We start from the raw sequence: 21,749 nt of genomic DNA on the forward strand, positions 1-21,749 counted from the left end.
TATAATAGTAGAACATAAAGGTCCATGTTTCCATGATCAACACAGATAGGATACAGGCTTAAAGAAAAGTATTACTCACTTATGCAAACTCTAAACACAAAATCAAAAGTTAAAAGTTCCTAATTGAATGGATGATCAGTTGCTTTACCAGTGAATTCTTTGCACTGTGAAGAGTTCACTTCATAGTTTCTTTAGCTCCTGAGCTATCTTGTTGCATTTAAAACGGAATTTGAGTTATGAAAATTTAAGAACAGATTTTAGTAAGTCTACCTACACATTGATTTCTGTTCAAAACCCCAGTTGGTTGTCACTTGGAAATAGTAGAGACTTAGATTTGTGCCTTTGGTATAAATGCCTGACTTTGGTGTGCTGGAAAATTGTATTATTCTTTGAAATTTAAAAATCTCTCCTCAACCAAGATAAGTATTATTTAGTTTCTTGATAGTTTTATTCCTTATAGATTCAGGTTTTCTTTACATTGGATTAAGTGGTGGACCTTCTTCCTGAATATCCAAGACTGAAAGTTTCTAAACCCAGTGGTTAGCAATAAAGTTCTGGAAATTAAATATACTCAGATCATACAAATGTATGTGAACTAAGGTAACATAGTCTATAGGTAGGGAACTTGGAGAAATGAGAGTCAATTACATGAAACGTTTCTTTTCTTTAAAAATAGCCCTTGGGTTTAGAGGTATACTTAGGAAAAACAACGATTTATCCCTGAAAACTGCTTTGTCAGACAAAAGCATGTGGGTCTGTATGTAACTTTGCATAAGAAATGGATGATAGTGATGGGGGAGGAGAGAAAGGATTCAAATGTATTTCAGCAGCTTTGCAGGATAAGGCAAAGCGGAGCAAATAGCCATGCTCTGTGTCTCAAAGGGCCCTTCTGTGGGTATTTCAACTTGAAAGGGGATTAGCATTGGAAGTCTGTGATCATGTCAAACATTTGTAATTGAAGGTGGCTGTTGAAAATAATTCTTAACATAACTGGATTCTAACAGTCTTGTTGATGATGAGGTAAGTGGAGGGAATAGGAAATGATCTGTTTGTCATCGCTTGAGCCACAAAGCCAAGAAACGTAGTGTCTGGGAATGAAGGCTTTAAAAGCCACAACATTGGGAAACGTTTGATAATTGAAATCAAAGAGGCTTTTTGTGAGAAGTGAAGAAGGATTGTATACATGGGAATGTATATGTATAGTGTTGAAATTTTGCTTTTAATGTTGTCTCTTGCCACAGTTAAAGTTGACCTTTTTAATTACTTCAGTAGCCACAGGTAATATAATGATTTTTGCCAAACTATAAGCCTAGGCAACTTAAATGCATGCCTTGTGTAAATAGTCATATTCTGTGAGCATGTTTGGCTTGTTGCTTGTATTTTTTGTCCTTTGAAATCAAGTTTTAGAACGTTTTGGGGAAAGTTTGTGGGTAACCAGTAGCTCTTTCTAGTGCATGAATATGATTTTCACTTCTGTGGATAAATTATACATCTTGAACTATATACATTCATCTGGATATTGGGTGAAAAAATTACAGTATGATTTGGCTACTAAAGAACATCTATTACATCTGCACATTTACGTCGCTAACAAATGAACACTTCACCAAGGCAGTCTCTGAGAGATGTGCAGCTTTCGGGGGAAAAAAGTGAACAAAAAATGTTTTTCTTAGAGGATTTTAATAGGGAAACATTAAATGATTTGTGGTGAGTTTTATTTTCCTGAAGCACCTTCTACAACCTGAAATTCAATTGTATATTGTGCTAAGGGATGAGTGCACTGACCTTGTCAAAAGAGTGAGCAAGGATTTCATTTGACTTTGGTTTGTTAGTTCACAATGCTCGTGTATATCTGGATCTCTAACCTTGGCTTTTTATATTTCTATCATCCTAGGCAGTCATTCACTATGAAAACACTTGTGTTTCTCTTTTTTCTTTGTATTTGTTCATTTGAAAAGCCTTTCAAAAGAAATTGCAGCCTGCATGTGATTATAGCTATCAGTAGCACTTAAACTAACTGCTGAGATGAAACTTTTTGTTGGGGGCCCTGCTAATTTCGGATACCAATAGAAAAGAGAAGAATTCTCACCCTTAAAAGACCCAACTTTACTAATTGCTAGCTGCTCTTTGGGTTGAGCTAGAGTCCTCAGGGACAGCATTTGATAGCCTAATTCTTGACATTTTAATTTGACAAGAAACAATTCAGGGAAACGACTCAGGCATGTGCCTGAAGTCTTTTCTCACTATGATTGTGATACTCAGGGCAGGGAATGCCTTTGAATGTCTGCAGCACTTTGTAAACCCTGTGATCCACTTCATATAGTTCAAGATCTTTGGCAGGTGTTTTCATAGGAACTTCACCTAAAAGTACTCCTACACGGTTGAAAGATTTTTTTCTATAGATACTAGGATGTGGGGGTAATGCAATAAATACTGATCTGTGTGACAAAACAACATTCAATAGGGACAATAAATTTAGGTATAAAATATGTGAATTTTTTGACCTCTAGTTATGTCATAGTCTACACTTTTCCAACTCAGAAGTGTTGTTTCTTTAAAAATTTTCCCTTGGCCTTTAAAGACAGTGGAAGAGACTAATTTCAGATATGAGTTACTTGGTTTGTATCTCTCTCTGTATGATGGAAAATGTATGGTTTTAATCGGAGAAGTTAAAGCTTGAAGCAAATAGAGAGTGCATACACAATACATAAGCATGCATGGTAGTTAATTTCTGAAAAATTATCTTAGAAATCTATGTTTCTCCAGGTATTTTGGAGAATATTTTAAGGACCAAATTGAAACTGAAGTGGGTGTTTGAAAAATATCTGCTGAGAGAAGCCTGCTTTCTAAACCTGGGAAATAGGTGATAGAACTGTAAAGAGTGCTTTTTTTGTTTTTTTGTTCCGTATGTGTGTGTTTCTAATATGTGCGGTTTTGTTTTTTAACCAGTAGATAAGGTTGGAAATGGTACTCTCGAACTTGCTCATGATGGTAGTGATTTGTTTATTCCAGGTGAGGAAAATACATTCATTTCACTGATCAGTGTATCTCCTTGGTATTGGGTTGGGTAGATGATTTGGAGAAGTAGCCTACTTAGAGTCAATTGGTTATGTTCTGTTACTTATTTACAAGTCATTATTACTTTGTATCCTACTTAATTAAGTGAAAAATATTTAAGAGGAAAAAAATGTTTTAATGGATTTGCCAGTCATAAATGTGTGTGCTTGCTCACTCACTTCCCTGAAAACATTTGTCTGTTTCCCTTTCCTTCCTTCCCTCCTTTTCTCTCTTCCTTCTGTTTTCCCCCTCATTTAAATAAGGGAAGAAGAAGAAAAGCATCTTTCATATCATTGTGTAAGAATGCCTATGACTGTAAATAATTTCTCTCCTGAAGATTTATGATTTAAATAATTTTTATATCTATTTTAGTAAAATCACTTATGATATCTAGCAATTCACTGTAATTTCTCATAAAGAACAAACACTATTCAGTTTTCTTCTAGGAATAAAAACTCAAAGTTACTCTAACACATGTATACTTGGGTTTGTATTCTAACGTCTTTCTGTTTTTTAACTTTCAGATGAAAATGATGTTGAAATATGATGCCAGGTGTGTGATATGAAACATTAATATTACTGTTGAAATTGTAATTTTACTAATAATTGTCCAAAGCTTGAGTTAGTAAATTAGAAATTAACAGGAAAAATTCAGTGGAGCCCTTTGATATAAAATATATTTTCAGATCATCAAGTCATTTAAAATTTACTTTGGAAATGGAGACTTCATAGTTAAACTTAGGGAAAAAATGATATAATTTTAAAAGTTCTTTCAGCCATTGTGCATAGTTACTGTTGGATGTGATTGCCAGCACTGGGGAATCAGGAAGTCTGTAGTTTAAATTCTTTGGGATCAGATTATATCAGAGATTTTCTTTACACATGATGTTAAGAACACATTAAGTGACCGCTGTAACTTTCTTTACCTTTCTTACCTTTGGGAATCTCAAGAACACAGCTTTAGCTTTCTTTTTATTTGTGTTATCTTTATATTTGTTTTTAATTTTCAAGAATTTATATCTTTAAGCTACAGCAGGACTAAGTATCTGAACTTCGGGCTTTCTTTAGTATACTGTTTTTTTTTTTAAAAAATTGTACAAATATCTACTTGCCAGGTTTTAAGAACTTGGAGCAGGAAACTTTATGAAGGGATGGGGAGATGTCATTGCTTTTAGGTAAGATTAGACCCGGAGGTTATGTTTTTTCATTTGTTAGTTTTGGGGTCCTCCCCTCCACCCCCCAGCTATGATTTCATTTTAACTTTGAGCATTGTTGAGATAAAATACATTTGCCCAAAAGAAGGCACTAAACAATTAAGATTTAAAATTTCCAGGGATACCAAAAGAGATCAGAAGATTTTAAGAGACTGTTCAGTGATTTTAATAAGCATAGGCTTAATTAAAGAGGTTGCTGTGAGTGTCATTAACCAACTAGCATTTAAGTACCCTTGCTTGTACTCTTGCTTTTTGGTGGAGTGAAAACAACCGATGACTTAGCATGACTCTTTACAATGACGTTGAAAATTATGAGATATCTGTTTCTGGTTTGTCCTAGTTCTGCTTTTATTTCAGTTGAAATATATACTAAACTCGATGCCAGCACCAAACTTGTCCGTTTCATGTGTCTGTTTATCATTTGCATGATTTTGAACAATAAACATTCCTTGACAACAGCATCACACTTTGTTTTTACCAACACTCATCGTTATTCCAAACATGAACCCAAATTGGTTTTTATCCATGTTAATGAAAAAAACAAATCCCTCTATTTCAATGAGTAAAGCATAAAAACATGAGATGCTGGAAAGTCTGGAATCAATTAAGTTAGCAAAGTGTGTAGGAAAAAGACAGCAGACATGGAAAATGATCATATCAAAATGACCTGTTTTATAGAAATAGAAATTTGCAGACTAAGTGGTGAATAAGAAATTAATTTAGGAAATTTCCACTTATTTAATAATTAATTTTATTTAATACATTTGATTTTCAGACTGTAGAATATGTATCTGAGAGTACTGTTAGTCCTTTTATGATTGTAGGTCTGTGTTAATTCATATTTACTTTTATCCTTTCTGTGCTATATATGTTAATTGGCCTCAGATCTGAAAATTACAAAGAAATTACTTGAGCTAGCTGCACAGAGTTGAAGTATAGTATCTATAGTTGCTTAAAAGGCAAGACAAGATAATGTAGACTCTGGTGAATTATTTTACTTTGAAAATATGCACTAAAAGGGTATGGCAAATAAATACATTTCAGTGATGTAGCCACAGGGAGTGAAATGTTGAGGAAGAAACCAATTTGTGCAAGAATTGGAAGACCATGCTTGTTCTGGATGCTTCCAAAGGTTCTCACTTGGACACTATTTTATTTTAAAATACTATTAACTTGAATCCAAGGAAGTCCTGGTTCTTATTTGTGTTTTGTCTTTTGAGGCATGGGAAGAAATCGGGTGTTTTGAGGTATCAATCCTTGGCCCAGGGATCCCTTTGTATTTTTCAATAGAATATGAAAACCTAAATGATATTGAATGTTCTTTTCCATGGATGGTTACACCATTAACTGTGTACTACTCATCTGCTGTTCAGTTGCCCAGTCATGTCCGACTCCTTGCCACCCCATGGACTACAGCTCACCAGGCTCCTTGAATGGATCTACTCGTCTGAATGGATCCTGATTTCTTCAGTTTCTGTTGTATCTAACCAAATGACTTGACAGTGAATGCTCCTTCCTAAACAGATAACCTATTCTTATGCATGTACAGTATCTCCTGCTTTGAGTTTTCCTTGCAATCATTTCTTTTTCTTAGACTGAGATATGAGGAGAAATAAAGTAGACCATCATGCCAATATGTGAACCTCTGGGAACAAAAATGCTTACTGATTAACTTTCACAAAAATCTTTCAAAAGGCCCCAAAGCTTTCTAATTATTGAAAAAACCTGTGAAAAGATGATTGGGCGGTGAGAAGTGGGCAGAGGGCGGTATTTGAGTAGGTAGAAGCCTGGCCTTACAGTCCAGAGACCAGTTTTCCTTTTTGAGTTTTAGTTTCAGGTGATCTTGATTTAATTTTATTTACCTCTGGTTCTTTCTAACCCCACAGGTTAAATGAAGAGGGTACTTAACTATTCTGACTTCCTTATAGGAGTTAGATCTTAAAGCACTTACAAAAAGCTATAAATACTACAGAAATACAAGGGATTCATATTGATTTCAGATCAACTGAAAATGGCTTTGAGGAAATAATACTCACTTGTAGACTAAGCAAAGAATTCTTTGACCATTTTTTGCCTCTGCATTGAAGGAGCTAGTTTGACCAAATTATCAGACAGGATATAGACAGGTGCCATTGCACTCAGCTATTTTCCCTTTTGTGAGAGCCTTGAGTTGAATGTTTCTCTGGGCAGCTAATCCTTGGCACCTCAGTTTTGTTCTGAGAGTGGCATCTGGCACTAGATTGATTTAACCGAGTCTGAGGTTTGCTCTTTTCAGAATGTGCTCCCTGGGCAGCTTCTATGTTGCTCTGCCATGACCACATGCTGCTGCTGCTTTTCCTGCCTTCCAGCACCACGTGTGAGGCTAAGACATTCTGACACCTGCCATTTGGAACCTTTACTTGCTGAGAAATGTCAAGATTTTCAGACAAGATGAAGACAGATATAACTGATCATTCTTCCCTTTCTCAGAAATAGGCTGAGGGCATTTGTTCATAGATGGATGAATTGCTATAGTAGTACAGTTCTGTTAGGTTGGAGAGAGGCACCCAGATTTGTAAAAAAAAAAAAAAGCGTCAAAAGTGTTTATGTGTTCTTATTCTCCTTTGTACCTATTTGGCGTGATATTAATTTGCTGTTTGTATAAGGAAAGGTTTTAGTGATTATCCTTTGGATTTCACAGGATAAATGGTGAGAGTTGGGGGGCAGAGGATGCAGTTCTCCTTGCACCTTATTGTTCTTAAGAACCTCACTAGAAAATTGTAGATTTTGGAGGATGAGCTTCTCTTACGATCATATTGTCATACAGATGGACACACAGACAGACAGGACACAAAGACAGACCTCCTGTTTGAGGTCCTTGCTGCTGCTGCTGCTGCTTCCTGTTTTTTTGTTTTTTTTTCATTGAGCCTTGGTGTTCTAAGATCAGAGGACTGATTGGTAAATAAGGACAGGAGGAAAAGTAGGGTAACCTGCTGAGTTTGTTCCTGCTAGTAACTGGAATCTAAGTGGTTGAAGAAGGGGCTTGAACACTGTTATAAAATGAAGGCTTAAAAAATTTATTATTTTGCTTTTTCTTACCTTTCAATTTTATGGATAAATTATAATTGGTTGTTGGCTATTAAGTAAGCTCTTTCCTTTATTTCTTTTTAAAAATTTATTTATTTTTAATTGATTCTTTATTTCTTATGTCTTGATCTTTATCTCAGATCGCAAGTTCAGTAATGTTGCAAAGATGGTAATATCTTAATTTTGTGTAATTTGGGAAAGATGTTCCAATGATTCTAGTTATTTTGAATTACAGAAAATGTAAAGTGATTGGATAAGATGCCTTATAAGTTTTTATTAGGAGCCAGACCATTTTGAGAGACTGTGGATCTCTTATAAAACTGTATTCTCTGACATCTCTTTGGACAGCTTCTTAAGTGGCTCTGGGTGGCTCAGTGAAAAAGGAGACTGAGTATTGGCCATCAGACTTGTTCTTGTATTGTAATTTATGAAGACTAATAAAATAATAAAATACATCTCCAGCAACTGAAAGGCAATGAGGACTAATGGCTTTTATGTTATGAACAGGGTCCATGAATTAGAATATAAATATTTGAAAACATTTTATAGTAGAAGCCTAGGAGTTCTTCAGTATACAAAGCTTCTTGCTTTGGGTCCTAGACTGGCTTGAATTATATAAAGAAGGATTCTTTTGCAAATTTAAATGGGTTTTAATTTTTTAACTGGATCCTTCTTATTACTGTAGTTTTTCCATAAAATCACAGAATCTGTATCTTAGGTCATGGTTATAGAAATAGTATTCATATAAGTTTATTTGCTTTTTGCACATGCATAATCAGTGGGAGAGGGGTTGGGGGGAGAATGGATACACGTGTATGTATGGCTGAGTCCCTTTGCTGTTCACCTAGAAAACTGCCACAACATTGTTAATTGGCTATACCCCAATACCAAATAGTTTAAAGTTATCAAGAAAAAAGGAAAAAATATAAAGTAAGCATGTAGTAATTTGGGTTTTACCCTTGAAATGAATCATCTTAATATTGGTTCTACCTGAATCAAATGTATCCTGTATATTCCTGAAGTATGTTTTATGCATTTGCAAGTTATGATCCTAGATAAGATTTGAATTTTAGCTGCAATCTTTGACTCTTCTTCATTCAAGGTACAGTAAATATTCAACAAAGAAAGGGCTGTACTTGTATATGAATTATTTTAAATGCCCTGATATGAAAAACTAATAAAAATAGAAATGTCAAAATAAATATATTCTTTCAAGTAATACACTCTTTTTCTATGCTATTTTCCATGGTACACCATTTATCTTTATTTCTACTAGTTTGTAAGGTGGACATATTTCTTATATTCTTTAGTTTATTTTTTAATTGAAGGATGATTGCTTTACAGAATTTTGTTTTCTGTCAAACCTCAGCATGAATCAGCCATAGGTATACATGTGTCTCCTCCCACTTGAATCTCCCTCCCATCTCCCTCCCCATCCCACCCCTCTAGGTTGGTACAGAGCCCCTGTTTGAGTTATACTTATATTCTTAAGAATGGTATCAAAATGCAAATACTGACCAATGAATGACTCTGAAAACACTGACACAGAGGTCCATGTTCTTTAGTGCCAGAATGCCATCCACTGTTCTCAGCTAGGCCCACCTGCAGCTGAATTTATTCATTCTATAATGTATTAAAGTCAGCTAGTTGCAAGTTCTTTATTCCCTTTATTCTAAAAAGATTAAATATGTTTAGGATGATAGTTGTGATAGGCTTTGCTAAAACAAAACAGAAAAGCAGATACTATGATTTATATTTGCATATTGCTTATGTGAATGAAAGCCGTTAAGCTTTCCACATTTTTCAAGGGCTTACTATTTCTTTTGAATTTTTGAGGCTTTTTTTTTTTCCCCAAAGAAAAGCCGGCATCAAGCACTTTTATTGCAGTAATAAAGCAGGGATGGGTTAGGGGAGTAGGCAGCAATTTCTTTCACCAAATCACTACATAGGACAGCAAAAGGGTGAGAGGGAGAAGCCAGGAATCTCTGAGATCAGCAGGGGGAGCTGGCCGTGATGCCGTGATGACCAGCATCATTTTCTTAAGGTAGAATTCAAGGATTTGTCATGGCCATGTCATGATGGCCTGGGCTTTCATGGGTGTTAAGTGTCTACAAACAGCACCTTAAATTTAACTTTTGATTAAAGTTCTTAAAATTTAGGAAGTGGAGCTTGGATAACTATGAGATTACAAAAGTCCTGGATATCCCTTACAAAAAGCACAAGATGGAAAAAAGGCAGGCCCTGAAGAAGGCGTCAAAGGTCCCTGTCAGTCTGGGAACAGACACCTGTGGTGTCCAACATCTCAGTGAAAACAGTTTTCTTTCAAAAGGCAGAGGATTTAAGGGGAGAATTGGGGGGTAGGGCAGTGGAGGCAAAGGCTCTCCCCCTTCACACTTTAGTTTTGGGTAGGGCTTTTAATTCAGCCCAAGGACATCTCTCAACTTGGAGAATAGTTTGGCCCTGAAAAGTGCCTCAAGTCTGCTATGGCTGTGCATTGCAGCAGTAAGAATGTTTAATTTATAACAGAGAAAACTTTCATCCAAAACAAGATAAAATTAAATAATATCCTTGTCCCGTCCCCTCCACACACCAGTTCCTGTTCTGAACTTAATCCATTACTTGTGTTAATACCTAATACTTAACTGAAAACCTAGAGCCAAAGAACTAAAACTCAGTCTTCACCCCAAAACAAAAACAAACTAAAATGAGTAACTTGAGGTTTATGGCATCTAGTTCAGGTCAGCACACATATGAGGAGGAAGGGGGAAGAGTGAAGCTAGTGACAGAACACATTTAACTAGGGAAGATCAATTATAGGAAGAGTGTAGTGGAACATCAGGAAAAGCTCCATACAGTCTTGTAGGTAGCTGGAGGTGTCCTATCTTTCCATGGCACATCAGAGAATAGGGACTTCAGGAAGGAGGCTAGTCCTGTCATTCCACTCGTAGAAGCTCCACGTCAAAGATGAGAGTATCATTTGGTGGGATGATGCCTGGGTGCCCTCTCGCACCATACCTGTAGTCTGGGGAGACAGTCAGCTTGGCTCTCTGACCCACGCTCATTTGGGCAATCCCTTCGTCCCAGCCTCGGATCACCTGCTTCTTGCCCAGCACGCACTTAAAGGGTTTGTTTCTGTCCCGAGAGGAGTCAAATTTCTTTCCATCTTCCAGCGTCCCCGTGTAGTGCACCACGCAGGTCTGGCCGCGCTGCGGGAAGGTGCGCCCGTCTCCAGGGGAGATGGTCTCTACCTGCACTCCCATGGCGGAGGCGGCGCTGGCCGCTGGGCGGGGCAGACCGAGAGCCGACCAGGCCTCGTCCCTCCACGCAACGGCTGAGCGCGTGCCCTGGCACGCCTCCCTCAGGCTTTAGAACACTGTTTCTTAAAGGATAGTCCTAGACTTTATTAGAATTTAAAACTTTTGGGTTTCATAAGACCGTTAGAGAAATGAAAAGACAAGGCAAAAATTGGGAGAAAATATTTGCAAATTATGTATCTGATGAAGGACTTGTACTTGGAATAGGCAAAGAACACATAATTTGATGAGATAAGCTGGTTAAAAATGGGCAAAGATTTGAATAGATATTCCACTAGAGAAGATTAGGAAAGGCCAGCAAAGACATTGAATAAATGTTCAGCATCATCAATAATTAATAAATGTAAAACAAGCTACAAGTAGATAGCACTTCATGACCACTAGAATAGTTGTAGTCAAAAAGACAGACAACAGCAAGTATTATCTAGGAAATGAATAAACTGGAGCCCTTATTCATTGTACCTAGGCAGTTTCTTAAAAATTAAACATAGATTTACAACCCAGTATTTCCCCTTCTGGGAATCTATCCTAGAGAAATGAAATGTATGTCCACACAGAGACTTGTAAATAAATGTTTATAGCAGCATTATTCACAATATCAGAAACTTGGACCAACCCCAAATTCTTTTAACTGATGAATGGATAAACAAAATGCAGTATTTCTAGAACAGTGGAATACTATTTAGCAATGAAAAAGAAGTAGTGATACTGCAGCATGAATGAATCTCAAAAGCATTATGCTAAGTGAAGAAGCCAGACAGAAAGGCCACATACTTTATGATTCCATTTATATGACATGTCCAGGCAGGTGAATATCTAGAGATAAAAAGTAAATTAGTGAATACCTGGGGTTGGAGATGGGAATGAGTACTGCAAATTGGCTCCAAAGGATGTTTTGGGGATGGAAATATTCTGAAATTGGATTTTGGTGATGGTCATACAACACTGAATTTTATATACTTAAGATGGGTGAACTTTATGAAATGTAAATTATACCTCAGTAAAGGTTTAAAACCTTTATGGTCCCAGCAGCATCAGTATCACCAGTGAACTTGTCAGAAATGCAAATTCTCCACACCAGTAAAGCCAGAACTCTAGACGTGTGTACTTTAACAACCTTCAGCAGATTCTGATGCAGCGTTGAGTTTGATAACCACGTGAGAATCAAGGAAGGTTAAATGGCGATGTGGGTAGTTTGGGTACAGCTTACATACATTCAGTCTACCCTGTTACTGTAACTGTAGGAAAGGTTTGAATTAAGGACTGTTGTAATAGAGTTAAAGAAAATTATAGGGCAGTGGGAGTAAAAATAAACTGGCCTTTCATGTTCTTGATATGCCCCTATGAGAAGCTTTATGATTGTGATGTTTGTGTACCACATATATTAGTAAATCCCTGTGTTCTTTTAGACTTGCTGTTACTTAATGAACATAGCATAAACAGGTTCATTTGCCATAACGACAGTGGAAGTTTAGATCCTTGAAAGGAATTATTTCTCCTAAATATTTACACAGTATAATATAGCGGAGCCAGAAATATGCAGTTATCCCAAAAAAGTAAAGATCTGACCATAGATAAAGAAGTAAACGGAGCAGCCTGCTGAACTGAATAACTCCTTCTGTGCCTCTGTCTGTTCAGTGTACTTTTGAAAAGCACGATTAGAAAAAGCAGTTAATCTAGAGTCGTCATCTTACGTTTGGCGTATGCTTTCAGGGTTTGTTTTTTCTTTTTTCCCCCTGAGCGTTATCTGGGTGGTCAAAAGAGATTTCTGAAGTTTCTTGGTTGCCCCAGAAAAGGGTCTGATGATTCAAACTGGAGACTGCTGGTTGGTGAATGTGTTAGGTAAAGTTTGTAGATAAGGTCACCATTAAACCGGGAGGTGGGATGACTTCTGCAGAGGTATAAGTTCATGTCAGAGGAAAGGAAGGGTTGGCAGGGTGGGGGATTTGAGGTAGAGACAAACATAAGACAAGGAAGGAAAGGAGGAATGAGTAATGGTGTTAAAAATGATAAAATGTGCATGATTTATTAGTGGAGTTCACTGAGATTGTCAGCAATAGCATTTGGGAGAATATTGGGGAATGTAGCACAAACCATTGTTTTTTTCCAAAACTTTATTCAACTATAGATGAAAAGAACTGAGCTGTTAGCCGCTGGTAAAGTGTATCTCAGTTTCTGTCTCTCTCTGTAATTATTTTATTTCTCATTGTCTTTTTCTCTCTCTTTTTTTTTTTTTTTGTTCTTAGAACTTTTAATAATTCAATTGTATTATTCAGCACTATTATTAGCAAAATATTAGAATATTATTACCCTCTAAGTTGATAATTCTCATTCTGACTTCTGTTATTGGATGGATAATAAAGGAATAATATATCTTGCAATATTCTGAAAAAGTCTGTGCCATAGCAATCTGAATTCCACATATTTTTTATTAGTGGATAAATTCCCTAAGATCTATTTAAGTTTAAAAAAAACCAGAAGGCATAAAAAAGAAAAAGTAAACCTTCCTTTGTAAGAAAACTCTAATTCATACTCTTAGATTTATATCTAAATGTAGAATTACATTTGAACAAGAATAAACAAACAGATAATCTGTTATTACATGAGTAAATATAAATTAAATGCCTTAAAATCTGACAGTTTTGAAGTTAACCACAGGAATCAGGAGAAGCACACTTTTTGGTATGGTTGGGCAGTAAGGATGGCAGAGAGGTTGACATCATGTTTTTTAAAATCAGGACATTTCAAAATGATGACCAAAGAACAGTTTAATTGTAAAATTAGATGAGTGTTTCTTCCTTGGCCTCTTAGTTTTGGAAACTTTTAGTAGTGAATGTGAATTATTTACAGTATTGCTGCAAACAACAGCCTATTCCACGGTTAGTGTTGTACTCTTTGAGCCTGCTTTTCTTGTCCTGGTGCAGTGGGGCCCTTCTCCATGCACCCAGTGTAAACTCACTTAGGCATCAGGCCTCCTGCTTGGTTGCGCCTGTGACTGTCTCTTTTGTGAGCTTCCTTTAGTGGTATTGTACAGTACTTGTATCAACTTCATGTTGGACTCAAATGTAGATGGTGGGGGGCGGAAAGGAGGCTCCCCGCCTTCCCAAGGGAAACAGAAGACAGTGAAAGGAAGGGAGAAAGAAAATGAAAGGAATGCTTGCCCTGGAGAGTGGTAGAGACCCACAATTTCTGCTGGTTCCATTCTTTGTCAGAAACTGCCCTGCCTCGGGGGAGGGACCCAACCAACTGCAGATAGAGAGAAGCTCTGCGTCTCCTTTGTCCCTCAGTTTGTTGATTGGCTTTCCCCATGACAGCATTGGAAGGTACCAGTGATTTTTGTCATCCTTAGCTGTGAATGGCCCACTGACAGCAGTAAAAGTGATTTAAATGTAATTGTTTGCAGTACATTGTAGCAGCTCAGTATCATTGTAAACATAAATGAGAATTAGATTCTCTTGTGGTGTGAGTACCATTGTTGAGTTTATAGGCCAAGAGAGTAGGTAGCTGGTACTTCAAGGAACCCCAAATTCTAAATTACAGTTCTGTTTGGAAGTTACTAATTTGGGTTTGTCTTTTTTAGGTTTCTTTTGTGGGTTAACAGTGTTCATCTGATATGATACGAGACACTGAAGGAAAAGTAGCCCAGAGAATTCTGTATGGTTGAAATTCTGCTTTGTGGATATGATGGGATGTCCATCCCAGGGTACACTCACCCTCTGTTTGGTAGACATTTTAAGTTCTCATAGGCTTATTATGGGTCCTCTGTGTAATTACTCTACTATTGCCAGACTCATTCTCTTTGGAAAATGTTCATTCTTTGAAAGATAACTCAGTTTTTTCTAAAAAAACTGTGATGATTGGAGAATTGCTTCTAACTGGTCTTCCACCAGATGGTGCTAGCGTTACATACCTACAGGTAAATTCCTTCGCTGTCATTGTAATCGAGGTTGTGTATTTATGCTCTTTTTCTGTTTCACCATATTTTGCTTTTAGTGTGTGTTTTTTCCACACCCTACTTTCCTGGTGTATAACCATGTCACCTCACATTTTTTTTGTGGTAGATAGTGAATTGATTTTGCTGTGGTGATTCACTTGGTGGATAGATTCACAGGCCAAGGACTAAGTTATAACTTAAAGACACATAATATATTCTGTATGGTAAAATTTTTCATCATGCATTTGCTTTTTGACCTGTATGTACAAATTGAGAGTTATTCTTGACTTTTCTGTTTAGTTACTTTTCTTTCATGTTATAAAACAATGTCATATTATTGTTTGAGTTCTCATAGGAGTCATGTTTGGAAGTTATTACTAGCCAATGATGTTTACCCACATTTAAGTTCAAAATAACTTTCATAATTTTAAAAGAAAGTTTGGTTAAAAAGAATGTTGGATATTATGTGATATCAGATCTCCTGGCCAGATAAACAATGGTCATTTGAAACCTGAATTTTATAAACTTTTTCTTTTTACAAATAAATATAGTTATAAATTTAAAGAAACCAAAATTTATTTAAAGGAATAACTGATAGTTAAATACTATTAATGTTACCATAAATGTTTTTTTCTTTTTTTATACCTATATTTTAAAAATATCAAAATTGGTCTTATGTCATCCAGCCTTTCCACTTAATGCTTCACAACAATAATTTCTGATGACAGTATAGTTTTTCATTAAAGAGCCCTTTAATGATAGGCATTCTGATTTCAGGTTCTTTCTTTCAGAGCCGTGCTATGGTTAATAGCACTATTTATTTTTTTGTGTAAAGTAAAATTTCTTTCATATAAGTTCCTAAAAATATATTAGCCAGTTCAGAAAGAATTTTTGTGACTTGATCTTTATTTTCAAATTACCATCTGAAAGAGTTTTACAGTTTCAACATCCTTAACAGTGTGGGATCTTGTTTCCTGGCATCCTTAGGACCACCAGATTACCTTAGTGGTTTTTTTTTTTTTTTTTTTGGCTGCATGCAAGGCTTGAGGGATCTTAGTTCCCTTGACCAGGGATTGAACTTGTGCCCCCTGCAGTGGAAGCACAGTCCTCTAACCATTGGAACCCCCAGGGAATTCCCACCTTAGTTTTTAAAGTGACTAGATATTGCTCATTTGAGACTCCCTGAAATGACAGTTCATCACTAAGTAAAGGAATTTAAAATTGTTTTTTTTTAGATTAAGTATTCTTTAAACATTAAATCCTAGAGCCCCTTTTATTTATGGTGATTTAGGTTTTGGCCTTGTCTCCTATTTTCAAAATACAAACAACTATTCTTTCATACTTCAGAACAGATTACCTCATAGCAAAGCAAATGATTAATTTTTTTAGACAGTTTCTCTTACTTGTTGAGAAATTTAGGTCAAGTCATTTACCTACCTTCTTTTCATATAAATGTTTCTCAGTCTGAAAATTTAGAAGAACTACTTTTAGATAAATTATTTTTAAGACTTTAGTGAAATGAGCTATGCATTTAGCATCAGAAATTTTTTTTTAGTAACTATTTTTTTGGTAGGCAGAGGGAGGGAAGAAAAGGAAACTGCTAGATATTGATAAGACTTAAGAAATTCTAGTATACTTTTGTAAAAATTGAAAATATCAGCTATTATTAGTTTAAGCAAATATGTCCTGGGTGATTTTTGATATCTTACTAAATGTTAATTATGTTTTCATTTAAGTAGGTTACCTTTGAATTAAATTTTCTTTTTAACATAGGAAACATGCAATTTATTTTAAAATAAGAAAAACAGAAAAGCTGTTTTCATATCTGGGAAATAAGAGGAGAGGGGGAGACTCATACTGAGGCTTCAAGCAACCTTGTAAATGAATGTGAAAACTATTAGCCAAGTAACAAAAAAAACAAACAGCTAGTTTTCCCCTCTCATGAAAATAATTCTCTCGTCTCACTTTGGCAAAAGGAATTACCATTCTTTTACTATCAGAATGGTCACTGTAAGAAAAGTACTTGCAAATGTGGCTCTAAAAGATTCATCAATGTACAATTTATCTTGGTAGAAGAGACTTATAAACTGTGTAGAAATAAATTCTATGGTCTAAATATATGTTTTTTAAAAAATAAATTATAAATGATCAGATTTATGTAACAGCATTGACTTTTTTTACTTGCAATAACAAAAATTAGTGTTTTTCACTTGCAGACTTTTTGTTTAAAACATTTTAAATGAATTTAAAAGTAAATGTATCTATATTATGGGCATTACACTTGTTTTTTAGGTTATGAGTGTGTGGTTTATATATATATTTTTTTTTTATTTTTTAATAAAAGACCTAGAAAGACTCTAGTATAGTGCTGATTTAAATAAAGTGCTTTAAGAATGATCAGTTTCATTCTACAGAATTAGCACATTAACTTAAAGATCTGGGACAATATAAAAGTGCAGTGGTAGCTTCTGAAGTGTAGTTTTGTATATTTAAAGTTTGAGATACCATATTATTTATTTATACATTTATCAAAACAAGCAATTTGAAGGGATTTTAAGTACTGTAATAATCTTAAAACTTTTGAGTTCAGATAGAACTGTGTCAGTTAAATTTCCCCAAAATTATAAATTTTGCTCAGAGTCTTGTCTGTTTTATGGCAAAATAAATAAAACAATCAAATTGCTAAGATTATGAGCCCAATTAGTTTACACCTGAGTGAAATTTGTTTTGTGATATATGATACGTATTAAATGTTGGATATCTGGATATTGTGCAAAGTTTACTTTTGCTTTCCTCAAAATATGCTAGAGATAATTGGAATAATATTTTAATAGTTTATTTGGAAACTTCCTAATAAGCAGAGCACCTTGTAAAATCTCACGTATAATATCTATCCTTAAACTCTAAATACAAAAGAAAAAAAAGGAAGAAGGCAAATGCTGTAACTTTTCTTAGCTGCTTCTCCTGGAAAAAATCATCACTGCTCCCAGCTTGATTTATTTCATTTAATTCTTGCTACATACATTTCTCAGATCCTTATATGTTTTATATTGAAGTAATCAGTGTTGAGGTTTTTCTGTTCATTTAGATTATTTAAGCATTCTGATCTGTGCTTAGTACTGAACTGTTTATTGGACCCATGCTATCTAGTAACTAAAGCATATGAAATTTACTACATTTTGTATTGATTTAATATTAATGTTAATCTAAAATCTTTGGGTGCAGCGTGTCACATCTGTTTTGTATTCCTCTGTTTAAAAGAAGTGGCAGTATGGTATTTGGAGGAATATTTATTATCTGAGTGTTTTTCTTTGCAACAGTTTCCCTCAGTCTTTTGAGAATTATAACTTCCAAGAGACAGTGAATCACCCAGAAAATTCTCAGGTACCCAATTGCTAAAGCCCACAGTTAATTGGAATTTTTATTTACCATTTAAGTTCCCTTTGCTCAAACAGTGGTAATTTTGGAGGCTTCTGGCAATGACAGAATATAAATTTGTGGTAAGATTTTTTAAAATACTCTTTTCTCTTAATAATTGGTCCTGCCTGCACTTCACGGATACTCTGGGTTTTTTTCTTTTTTGGAAAAGAACTTTGTTAGGCTGAGTGTTCATTTGTGTTTGAAACTAAATTTTCCACGGCTGGTGGCTGAATATTCTTACTTATCCTCAGTTTCATAAAGGGGTTGGCTTTGTGCTTTGTATATAATACACACTTCTTACTGTATGTTGATGAGGGTTTGATGAGGAACAAGATGAGCAGCCTCGCTTTCCAATTGAAGAGTGTTCATTTTCCCTGTTAGGAAATTTGGAATAATAGATCTTGTTTGCAAAAAATATATAAATCTTCTTGTTGCCCCAAGTAATCCTCTCAAGTCTCAGTGGCTTATAATCATCAAAGTATAATTAGGAGTTCTGCAAAGAACTCTTTGGAGTAGCAAACTAACTGTTTCACATTTTACTTATCAGTGTTGACTGGTTACAGTGGAGCAATATGTTAGAAGTTATCTGCTCAACTTGTCTCATAATGAAGTAACTGCTGAAGAGCAAGAAAGGGAGCGGTTTCTAAGAGTAGCTAAAAAATTGAGCACCACCATGTTTCTTCTTTTCAATATTGACACCTAGATAGTCGCATGGTAGAGAACCAAAGGGATTGTAAATACTTTAAGTAGATGATTTTTTCACATATTATATCATTAAGAAAGCCCATAATTTTAAAATGTTAGATAAACTGTACAAATGTCAACCTCTGTACAGCTGTCGTCTGTAAGAGAGTGCTGCCAGTGTGGTTTGTAAAGTACATGGAGCCAGAGAAGAAAGAAAGAGGTTGTGTGATGGCTTGATTAAAGAAACAAGAAATGGTTTAAAACCTGCCTAAAGTGATATGTTTCAAGTTTACTGAAAGGATGCTTTGAAACCCTCCTGAAAAGAAGCGGGGTGACTGATCTTCCTCCTTTTCACATTGTTGTTGTTAATTATAACCAAGTAATAATAATGGTGAAGGCCTCCCAGGTGGCTCAGTGGTAAAGAATCTGCCTGCCAAGCAGGAGACGTAGGTTCGATCTATGGGCCGGTAAGATCCTCTGTAGAAGGAAATGGCAACCAACTCCAGTATCTCGCATGGGAAATCCCATGGATGGAGGAGCATGGGGAGCTGTAGTCCATGGAGCCACGAAAGAGGCAGACCTGACTTAGTGACTAAACAACAACAGGGCGGCATTTATAGAAATAGTTTTTGTGTGTATCCACATACATGTCTGTGCGTTCCAAGATGCTTTAGAATGATTAATTCAGACAAGAGTCATAAATGTCAGTCTATAATAGATTATAAGCACAAGAGAAGCTAAGTATTCTGAAAATTTTGTTGGCCTCATAGAGGAGTATCCATTGTGTTCATTCATAAACTCTCTCTTATTACTACTGACAGAAAACAACTGAATGAATTCATTATGGATTTAAGCCTGTGTATTTCCTATGTGAAGAAAGCAAACATTGCTTAATCACTTATGTTAATGAATAATCAAATAGTATAGATCTCATTGAAATATAAAGAGAGTGCTTTGCCCTTCAGTTCTCTTATAATACCTGCTCTCGTTCGTTTATTTTCTTGGGCAGGCAGAAAGTTTGGCAAATGATATTCCCCTCTTCTTTCTTCTCAGTATCGTCAATGAAGCAGGAGCATCAATCTACAGTGTCAGCCCTGAAGCTAACAAAGAGATGCCAGGACTGGACCCTAATTTGAGAAGTGCAGGTAAGAAACTATGGACCATCACAGAAGTGTGTGATTTTAGCATTTTGGACTTAAATTTGTAGCAAGCAAAATATTTAAATATCTAAGAAATTTTAGAAGCTGTATTACGGGCATGTTAGAAAGAAAGTGTTTGATTGGAATAATACTGGGAATTATGGAAAAGAGGTGAAAGAAAACTGCTTTTAAGGAACACTGCACAGTATTCTAGAGTATGGTGAAAAATTAGCCTGAAACATTATTAGTAAAATTAAATGCTGGAGAGTTAATAGTACAATAAAACACTCTCAGCTCTCATTATTATTATGAAATATTACTATTACAGTTTTTTGTTGGAGAAAAGTAATATATTAACATAAAAATATTTAAAGTGCAAATGCATAAGCAGGCACAGACTTTCAGTCTGTTGCAAAATATTTGCTGAATGACCAGTTTCTCTTGTTTTGCTAATATGAATTTCCATTAGTGTATTGTTTCAATCAGCCTGATTTTATTTTAGTTGTATAAAATTGCTCTGATTTCTGTGTTGTGGAATAGTTTAAATCTTGTGTATGAAGTGTTAAGATATTTTGAGACATCTAATTAAAGTAATTGGAATCACAAGCAAAATATAGATCTGGTCAGAGCATTTTTCTATGTAATAAGTGGATATTTAGACTGCTTTATTAGAAAGGACTTGTGTGTGTGTGTGTTTACTGATTTATTATTTTTTAATCAAAGTATCATTTATTTACAGTATTATATTTGTTAGGTGTACAGCATTGTGATTCAGTATTTTTACAGATTATACTCCATTAAAAGTTCTTACAAGACAATCTAACAAGATAGCATTGGTTATAATTCCCAATGCTGTACAATATATCTTTGTTGTTTATTTTGTATTTAGTAGTTTGTATACCTTAACTCCCCAGTTTTAGAAAATGCCAAATTAGGGGAAATAGACTTCTTGTTTAATTTTTTACCCTTAAAGATTCTCATCCAATTTCATTGACTGTTCTTGAAATATATACCTGGAGATAGGTATTAGAAAATTTTTGCATTAATCTAAAGTTAAAGACTTCTTTTGTAATCCAAAAGATTTTGTAGTTTCCCTTCAGCTGTTCATTCTGTGACAGTCACCTGTCTACAATGATCATCTCTTCAAACTCAGATCCCAGCTCAAATTCTTGCTTCTTTTTTTTTTTTTTTTTAATTTTTATTAGTTGGAGGCTAATTACTTTACAATATTGTAGTCAGTTCTTGCTTCTTCAGTGAAACTTTTCCCTGTCACACCAGCTCAGTGGGGTCCCTGCCTCCTTGCCATGTTCTCTTGTGATACTTGCCTTATATAAATAGTAATAAAATATTAAGAGGAAGAAGAGCTAGGGTAATCACAGTGGGAGCTACTAACACTAATCTTTTTTAAGCGCTTAATATATGTGAAACATTGTGGTAAATACATTACCAGGATTATTTTATTTAATCCTCACAATTGCCCTGAGTCATTTATTACTCCCCCTTTACAGATGAGGAAACCAAGGCTTAAAGAGGCCCTATGGCCAAGTAAGTGTGTACATAATATTTGTGTATTAACTTATAAAGTACAGGAATACTTTACAAAAAGTAAAATTCAGAGCCTCCCTCCCAAGTTGGCACTGAAAGATAGTCATCTAACAGGGCATTTGATAAAAATGTTATATAGGCGGTGGCAGTCCCTCAAACTTCCCCTTTGCTGCTGTTTTCTTTCCACTGCTGGCCTGTGTGGATACATAACTGCCACAGTATTACCAGGGAACAAAATTATAATGCTCTAACAAGACTCTATGAAAATAGGAAATAATAAAAAAGAGAATTGGTATATGGTCCTAACTACTCTGATTTCAAAACCTAGCTGTGTCTTCAGTTTGTGATTCACTGCTGATGTGCCTTCTTTCTTTGT

General features: G+C 35.3%; 2 protein-coding genes across 4 annotated transcripts in view; one reads left to right on the top strand and one right to left on the bottom strand.

The window, feature by feature from the left end:
• SRBD1 (S1 RNA binding domain 1) overlaps positions 1 to 21,749 on the top strand; it is a 227,035-nt gene that overhangs the window by 109,600 nt on the left and 95,686 nt on the right. For all 3 annotated transcript variants that reach the window (XM_061155487.1, XM_061155488.1, XM_061155489.1), the window contains exon 15: positions 19,743 to 19,834. In XM_061155487.1, coding sequence (XP_061011470.1) covers positions 19,743 to 19,834 — 92 coding nt within the window. The remainder of the gene's footprint in view (positions 1 to 19,742; positions 19,835 to 21,749) is intronic.
• Positions 10,238 to 10,615, bottom strand: LOC133065583 (peptidyl-prolyl cis-trans isomerase FKBP1A-like). Its single transcript, XM_061156299.1, has one exon. The coding sequence runs from the start codon at positions 10,595 to 10,597 to the stop codon at positions 10,271 to 10,273; it is 327 nt and encodes a 108-aa protein (XP_061012282.1). The 5' UTR covers positions 10,598 to 10,615; the 3' UTR covers positions 10,238 to 10,270.

This window comes from Dama dama, chromosome 11 (assembly GCF_033118175.1).
Source record: "Dama dama isolate Ldn47 chromosome 11, ASM3311817v1, whole genome shotgun sequence".
In the NCBI taxonomy this organism is placed as follows: Eukaryota; Metazoa; Chordata; class Mammalia; order Artiodactyla; family Cervidae; genus Dama; species Dama dama.